This window comes from Aptenodytes forsteri, unplaced genomic scaffold, assembly GCF_000699145.1.
Source record: "Aptenodytes forsteri isolate BGI_AS27 unplaced genomic scaffold, ASM69914v1 Scaffold216, whole genome shotgun sequence".
Taxonomy (NCBI): Eukaryota; Metazoa; Chordata; class Aves; order Sphenisciformes; family Spheniscidae; genus Aptenodytes; species Aptenodytes forsteri.
Window position 1 is genome coordinate 2,365,600 of NW_008796114.1, and position 8,085 is coordinate 2,373,684.

At 49.9% G+C, this 8,085-nt stretch overlaps 1 protein-coding gene across 1 annotated transcript in view; it reads left to right on the forward strand.

The window, feature by feature from the left end:
* The first annotated feature begins 5,058 nt into the window (after nt 1-5,058).
* The window catches only part of ATN1 (atrophin 1), a 10,078-nt gene continuing 7,051 nt past the window's right edge, over nt 5,059-8,085 (forward strand). Inside the window, exons 1-4 of the mRNA XM_009287185.1 lie at nt 5,059-5,248; nt 5,450-5,587; nt 5,960-6,073; nt 7,495-7,902. Of these exons, the coding sequence (XP_009285460.1) occupies nt 5,171-5,248; nt 5,450-5,587; nt 5,960-6,073; nt 7,495-7,902 (738 nt within the window). The 5' untranslated portion in view covers nt 5,059-5,170. The remainder of the gene's footprint in view (nt 5,249-5,449; nt 5,588-5,959; nt 6,074-7,494; nt 7,903-8,085) is intronic.

Here is an 8,085-nt window from a genome sequence, read left to right on the forward strand (position 1 = left end):
GCAGTATTTTGGACAAAACTTTGTGTTCTCAAGATACTACACCGTTGTTAACCCCGATAAAATTTCTGGGAATGAGGGAAATGGAGACAGGAATTAAAAATGGATTGCCTGGGACTGTCATTCACTGGGCAGTATATATAAATATGCCAACTTCTGACTTCCTACCCATGCTGCGTGTCCCCTGGCTATACTGCTCCAGTGGGCACTCCCTTCTGAGTGATCTTTACCTGTCAAGAGGGATCCATTGGTTATCATCCCATCTTACTTTCAGGACACTTTCCAGCATCTGCAATGTGTTAGAAAGCAGCTGTGTTCGTTTTGCCACCCTGGGTCCTCCCTCCAGTGCTAACCCGTCCCTTTGCAGAAGGGGGAAGAGGAAAACCAGGATGGGAACACAGAGCTAATGAATTGCAGAGAAACAGACTCAGTTTAATTCTCACATCTTCTGACTTCTAAATCCCTTTCTTTGCAGCCAAATGCCTTTGATTTCATGTAGGATTTTGGATGTAGTTCCTACATTTCAAAAAATGACTTAAGGAATAGTCACTGTGTACTTCCAGCAGTTCCAAACTGAAGAAAACAAGAGGTTTGAACTTCAGAACATCTGTACTTAGACTAAAGGAGGAACTGACGTCTCACTCCAAACTTACTTTCCATGGTCTGGCATCTAGTGGAAGATAATGCAGTCTGTGTCTACAGTAACAACACTGGTACACAGCACTGGCTGTCCATTACCATGGCGTTCCTTTGTACGGTCTTTGGTCTGTGCCAACGAGTGCTCTCCCAGATGATGCCTGAGCGTGGTTGAGGAGTTAGCGTAGGACCATGCTGATTGCCAGTGGCCAGGTTAGATGTGTCCATCCCCTTTTGGAAGGTAGGAGAATTTTGTCATCCGGGTGCAAGCTGTGTAATGCAAATCACCCCCAGGACCAGAGAACAGGCACTGTCCCATTTTATTTAAAAGTACAGATGCTGTCAAATTGCCCCTTCTTGCAGCATTTGTGGTCCTGATGGGTGGCAGAGTTTTTAATTCATTTCTTCTTGGAGACTGAATGATCCAGCCATGCACCTTGACATCTTTGCACTCAGTGCCTCCAACTAGGTGTATGGTCTACCAGGCAATGCCTAGGCAGAGCCTTGGTGGAGAGAGGAGGCTACATCAGTGCTATTCCCCTCCACCCCCAAATCATCACTGGCTAGCTCAGGGGGGACTCCTGTGTCATGTACCATAGCCATGTTCTGCCTGCTGCACCTCCCGTCCTGCTTGGAGCAGGTCTGAATCCACCTGAGATTACTGGGATGTTACAGTCGGAGAAGATCGGGAGTAGTCGATAATAAAACCAGGTAGGTGTTTTTTTTTTTTTCCCCCCCAAGAGAGGAGTAATAGAAAAGAAAGGGAAGAGACCGTGGTAACTGTTGACAGCTGAGTACCAGCAGCTAATCTCAGTGAGGACTGGATCAGGCCTTAAATGTCTACTAGCTAAAGAAATGCTGCTGAAGTAATGGTGGTGTTAGCTCTTTTTCTTCAGTGGCATGGATGCTGGGAGCCTTCAGCTCTCCCTTCTGTCACTGGCCCCAGGGATGGCTAGCTGGACCTTAGCTGGCTTTTAACTTTCTCAAGCAGACAGGACCCCCGGACTCGGGCTGCCCATCCTGGAGCTTGCTCTGCCATTGAGCACCAGCCGAAGTGACAAAACCCTTCAGCCCTCTGTGGATTTGGAGGCACCTCCCAGGCTTCCCTGTCTCACTGGAAATTGCCTCCCTGCTGTTGGGACATGTGCTGGGTGTACCTGTGTGTGCAGCCCCGGCATGTGCAAGCCTTTGGGGCACATAACTCATTTGTCATTTACAGTCCTGGCCAAGCCCCCAAACACCATCCCAGACAACTTGGTCCTGTTCCCGTTTCCTCTGCTTCTGTTGCCATCTAGGAAAGTTTATTTTCTGAGACCCTCAATCTAACGTGTAAATGCTATCCTGAGCCAAGGACAAACATTCACCCAGCTTTCTAAGAGAGACTAAGGGTGTATACTTAAGTAGGTAAAACTTGAGTGCATCTCATTTGAGGTGGACTTGATTCCTGTTTTGTTACCCGTGAAGAGTTGCTCCACACTACAGCCTGGGAAGGAGAGAGCTTATCTGCGTCCTTCAACAGAAGAGGAACTGGAGCCCGTGATCTTCTGGCTGCCTGTGCAGGACAGTCCACCTTTGGCAAGGAGAATTACTTGAAGCTGGGGAGGAGGAGGAGCAGGATCCATTTTGGATCCCATGTGGGGATGCCTGTTGAGCGCGTGTTGCTTGCAGGAGACTGCACCAGGGCTTACACGAGAATATGGAGGGGTTTGGGCAGTAAGCCAAACCAAGCTGGGTTGAATGAAACGCAAACAGAAAATAGCAATTCGCAATGCCTCATAACTCAATCAAACCTGTAAAGGGCTTCACAGGGCCAGGAAAAGGTTATACCTTCGACAGCAGCCCTGCCAAATGTCTCATTTCCTTTCCAAAACCACAGAGCCCTAAGAACTCTTCAGAGACATTTACAGGGATCTTCGGTGACGGGAAGGGTTAGGTGTAACTTTGTTAATTGTCAAGGCTCACATTGCAAACTTTTATTTCATAGATGTTAAAATTAGAAGGCAGTGTTGTGATCCTCTCATCTGGCCTCTGACATAACGGTTGCTGTACTGAGCCTAATAATGTGTGCGTCAGTTCTGTTACATATTTTAGAAAAGTCGTCTCTCTCTAAGTGATAGAAACTTCTGCCCCAGTGGTTAATTGTCTACTGAAACGTACCTATTTGTTTCTGGCTTTGTTTGGTACTGCATATTCAGCGGCTGACATAAGTACTGAGTTGGTATTTCTTTTAAAAAGGGAAGTTTCAGTATGTGGTTGGCTGTGTATTATTTTTCTGACTTACTTCTCTGGAAAGACCACCATAACTGTCATTACAGGGTTACTGGAAAGCTGAAGTGAGACCTGTGCGCTGCATTATGATGTTTGGTTCTTTGGTGTGGGAGGTGTGGGTGGCATCCCTGTTGAATGTAAAGAGCAGTGACATATTGGTAATGTGCTGATGCTGCTTGTGTGTGTTCAGAGCTGAGCTAATACTTGAAGGTTGCTAACATGCCATGTGTTGAAGCTGGGTTAAATTAGGATAGCCTTACTTACAATGTTTGTTTCATGTAAGAAATGTTAATTATAGATGCTTATCTAGAATAGCATCAGTGTAACTGGCTGAATTAGCAACCAAAGGCCAAAGTATGACAGAAATGTAAGGCTGTAAAACATGTCAGCTGGTAGAGATTAGGAGAGTGGTCTGCCTCCATTAGGTCAGTTATAAACCATCGTGACCTATTTTTCTATTAAAGAAGAGGTCTCAGTTAATGAATTGCTGTGTGTGGGAATTAATGCTGGATGAGTCCCCTGTGGCTTTCATGATGAGGGTCAAATAAAATATTAATGAAATTAAAACAAACAATCCCCTGCTCTTCCCAAGTACCTTCCGGATGGGTTTCTCTAAGCATTGGTCAGGGAAGATGTGGAGCCCCACAAGAGACAGGCCAGTGTCATTACTGCCTTTTCACAGGTAGGGAGATGGAGGCAGAGGAATGCAGCGACTCCAGGGCCACACAGTCCAGCAGCAGGGCTGCACAGGCGGTCCAGGAGTTCTCCTGTCTGGTGCCTTTGCTCTGATCCCTGGTTTCAGCTCCCTTCTCAGAGGACTGAAAGTGCATCCAGACTGCTCCTGCGCTGGCCAGCTAGAAGCTGATCTTTCCAGGTCTGGGATGGCCTTTAGGAGTCCCGAATCTCAAGTCTTCTTATACTTATTCACAAAACTTTCCCGTGCTTCCAGATCAGAGAATATAACCCAGGAGATGTGGATCTTTTCTCCTGATGCTTCATCCACCGGACACATTTCCTTCTCTTGCAGATTGACCATTCCAGAGGCTGAATATAGGAGCTCAAATGACAGGCTGGGGAAGGACAGTCTCTTTTTGGTTACACCTGCACAGTACAGTGCAGTGCAAAAGGTCTTGAGCTGGATGGAGCCAAGCAAACTAGCTTCAGGAGCAGCATCCCTGAATCACTTCAGTCCGGTTCCCAGGCTAACACAATCATGGTGCTTTCATACTCTAAACTAGGAACTGTGTGGCATAACAGGGTATGAAATATCTATGGTGCTTTTGGACGTAGCACAAAGCTGTAAATTTATTCAGAGGGAGCTCAGAAATCTTCCAGCTGCTGCAAAGTGTAAGGATGTACTCTTGCATCTCTGGGCATGACTCTTAGGTGGTACACTGAGAAGCAGTCCAGTGTATAGAGAAGAAGGAGACCTAGGCAGGCGCTTCAAGCTAAACAGAGTTGATTCTGTTTGCGTCATGCAAAATCAAAGCTAAATGCATTTTCTTGCACCTATTTGTGTACCTTGGACACCGAACAGCCTAAGCAAGACTTCTCACATTTTCTGCGTAACGTGCTGGTGCATGTATGCATGTGCATATGCTCTGGAGAGGGCAGGGCTATATAATACCTCTTCAGCAAAGGCCACTGGGGGCTCATTACGCAGAGCTAGCTAATGACAGCACATGGCCAGTTAAGGATAGTGTAACTTACTGCATTGACAACAAGTGCAAAGAGGAACTTATGAAGTCAGAAAAATTGTCATTAGGAACATTTTAAAGCATTTTCCCATTTTTTTTCCCTCTCTCTCTCTGAAGATCAAATAAACAAGGAAATGGAAATACTAAAATGATTTCAGAGGACAATCAACACACTGATAACCATTCCTCTCTGCTTCCTCCAAAAAATTGGAGGACTGCCTGCCTCACATCGTGTGGGTATCACTCCTAGAAATTGGAAATGAGATGTGAGAGTGGCCAAATCTTTTCCCCTTCTGATGGGGAAGTTTATTGCATTTTTGGTAAAGATCCTTGCGTCTGTAAATAATAATTAAGGAAACAGTAATAATTTTGTCATGTTTCTATAGCAGACCACAAAAGGATGTCCTGCAGTCCACTCACTCTTTCTCCCTTCTCATCTCCTTGTCTGCCTTTCAGGATTCACCGGGATCTTGTTGCATTGCTGGTGTAAGCCCCCCTTCCAGAAGAACTGCTCTTGCCCATCTCCGCCTCCCCGGGAACAGCCGAAGGGGGTTGTGGAGTGATAAAAATTTATGTTTTCATCAAGCCGGACCAAGGAGAATGGGGGTCCCACACCCAAAAGAATGAAGACACGACAGAACAAGGACTCAGTACGTGAGATGGGAGAGGGGGGGGGTGAGACACAGGAGCCAAGCTGGAGCTGTGGGTTGGGACTGAGGCTCACAGCAAAGCTCGTGGACATGAGTTTGGCGTAGTGGAGTGCCAGGGGTTCAGAGACTTCAGGAGGCTGGGGACAGGGCAGGAGTGGAGGGAGATGCAAAGCAGGACTGATCCAGTGATCCCTCTCTTAGATGTCAATGCGGAGTGGACGGAAGAAAGAGACTCCAGGGCCCCGAGAGGAGCTCAGGTCACGGGGTCGAGCTTCCCCTGGGGGCGTCAGCACCTCCAGCAGTGATGGCAAGGCTGAGAAATCCCGACAAGCGACAAAGGTAGTATAAGCTAGTATGCGAGCGTGGGGTGCCTGGGGACTGCCCAGATTGGGTAGGATCTGTTTGGGGATCCAGGGATGCAGACCAGAAGGGATCTACCAAGGAACCCATGCTGCGTTAGCTCTCTGGAATGGGTGGGATCCCTCTTTCATCCTCAGCATCTTGCACTTCCCATCATCTCCCAAGAACCGGTCTTCAGTCTCACCAGCCCTGTTTAGAGCTAATTTTTGCCATATTCTGGCTCAGTGTTGCACTGCTAAGCTCTTCAACACACATGCCATAGTGGCTGTGTCTCACCAGTCTGTGAAGGTCTGGCAGGGTGGGAAGTTTCCCCATGACCCTCCCACCTCCCTGTTCTCCTCTCTCTTGCAGAAAGGCCGGGTGGAGGAATCCTGCACCCCCAAGGGCAGCAAGCAGGGCCGAACAGAAGAGATCTCGGAGAGTGAAGGGGAGGACACCAACGCTCCCAAAAAAACCAAAACCGAGGTGAGTTGTCCCTGCTGTGATTGCTGGCATGTCCTGGGTTCAGGGCAAAGGAGTCCCCTGTTCCCTACCTGTGCTGCTCCCACCTGCCTGGCTTGAGGTTCCCACTGCTCGGGAGCCCTGGCACCTTGGGTTTCGCACTGCAGCTCTTCCAACCTAAACTGGCACCTTGGTTTCGCACTGCAGCTCTTCCAACCTAAATAGCATCTGCCTGGCTACAAAAACGCCACCAGGAGTGATGACTGAGCAGACAGCAGGCTCTCCGTCTCTTTTGCCTTGTCTGCAGGGGACTGCCGCACTCTCGGAGCTGGGCATGTGCCCTGCCTTTCCCGGCTCAGTGGCAAGAGCCTGGCTCCGTGTGCAGCTGCCAGTCACATTAGACTCAGCCTCTTTTGCTCCCCCAGAGCAGTCTGAAACGGAGATCCTTAAGTCATGGTGGGGTCTGGGTGATGGTTGTGCAAAACCTGCTCACGCACACGCTCTGCATAGTTGTGGCAGGGCTTTTCCGAAATGCCCACAGCACCGGGCTGGATTGGTTGGAGGAAGACTCAGCTCTTGCGCTTCTCAGTTCCCCGTTAGCCTGTTCAGGGAACTGGCCTTAAAGGCCTGCAAACATGGGGATATTTGCTTGCATTATGAGGTCATTGTAATTAAACCGCTGTGGTTACACCTGTTTAATTTCTCCACGTGGACACTCCGTTCAGTTCAGCTCAACAGTGATCTTTTTACAGTTTAGCCTCTCTTGTAAGCCCCGAGGCTCAAGAGAGGCACTTGTTAATTGTCTATGCTAACTGTTGAATCACCAATGCTTCATTGCTTCATTGCCTGAGGCAAGAGGTGGTAGGGAGGAGCAGGGATTGGGAAGTGCAGGACATGGGGGAGGTAAGGAGTGGGGCAGCCAGAGGAGGAAACACTTGGGGCAGGGGGCTGGAGGGGAGTGGGTCTCCTCACCGAGGGAGAGCCCTGCAGGGACAAGAAGAGCGATTCTGGGTCTGGGGGCTGTGCTGGGCGCACTGTGGTGTGTACTGCTCTATGCCACCTGGTGGTAGCACTGAATCATACCCTGGCCAACAGCCCATCGCCATCGCCGGTGATAGTGGTGCTAGGACCTTTCGTATCCATTCTCAACCTCATCTGTAACAGTTCCCTGCCCTCCCTCGCTGCCTCTGTACACAAGGTGCCCATCGTTACCTCCTCCCTGAGCGTGTGATGCTCATGAAGGACCTGAGAGCACTGAAGTTGCTCCAAGGGGAGGCAGGAGGACTGGTGTTACTTATACCTTGCCAGATGATGTCTCCTTCCCTCTGTGGGGTTTTTCTAGTGCTGGCAGAGAAAGGTCAGAAAGCAAGTTCTCTGGGAATTTGAGAAGTACTGTGCATGGTCTGGGAGGCCACATAACATCTCTCTCCTTCTTCCTACTTCAGGAGTTGCCCTGCCCTCCATCCCCATCCGACGTTGACAGCCTTGATGGCCACAGCTTCAATGATGAGATGAGCAGTGACCCACGGGACATTGACCAGGATAACAGGAGCACCTCACCCAGTGTCTACAGCCCTGGCAGCGTGGAGAATGACTCCGACTCCTCCTCTGTGCTGTCCCAGGGGCCGTCTCACTCCTACCACCACCCTCCACTCTTCCCCCAGAGCCCACCGGTAGCTCCCCCTCCTGACAGCCTGGCCCGTCCACCCGAACCCAGCTTTGGGCTCCCGGGCGAGGTGCACCCCCAGGGACCCCCTGCAGGGAGCTACCACTCCCAGCTGGAGGGTCAGGCCTCCCGCATTTTCCAGGCTCAAGCCCCACAGACACCTGCCTCCTCCTCCTCTGCTGTTGCTGCCCCTTCTGCTCCCCCTTCCTCCTCTTCCTCCTCTTCCTCCCCTCCTCCTCCTCCTCCTTCCTCCTTCCTCCTCTTCCTCCTCCTCCTCCTCCTCCTCCTCCTCCTCCGCCCACGCTCCTCTTTACACTACGGCCAATGTGGTCCAGGTTGGGGCCAAAATTACCAGCGGAGTGGGGGGGCT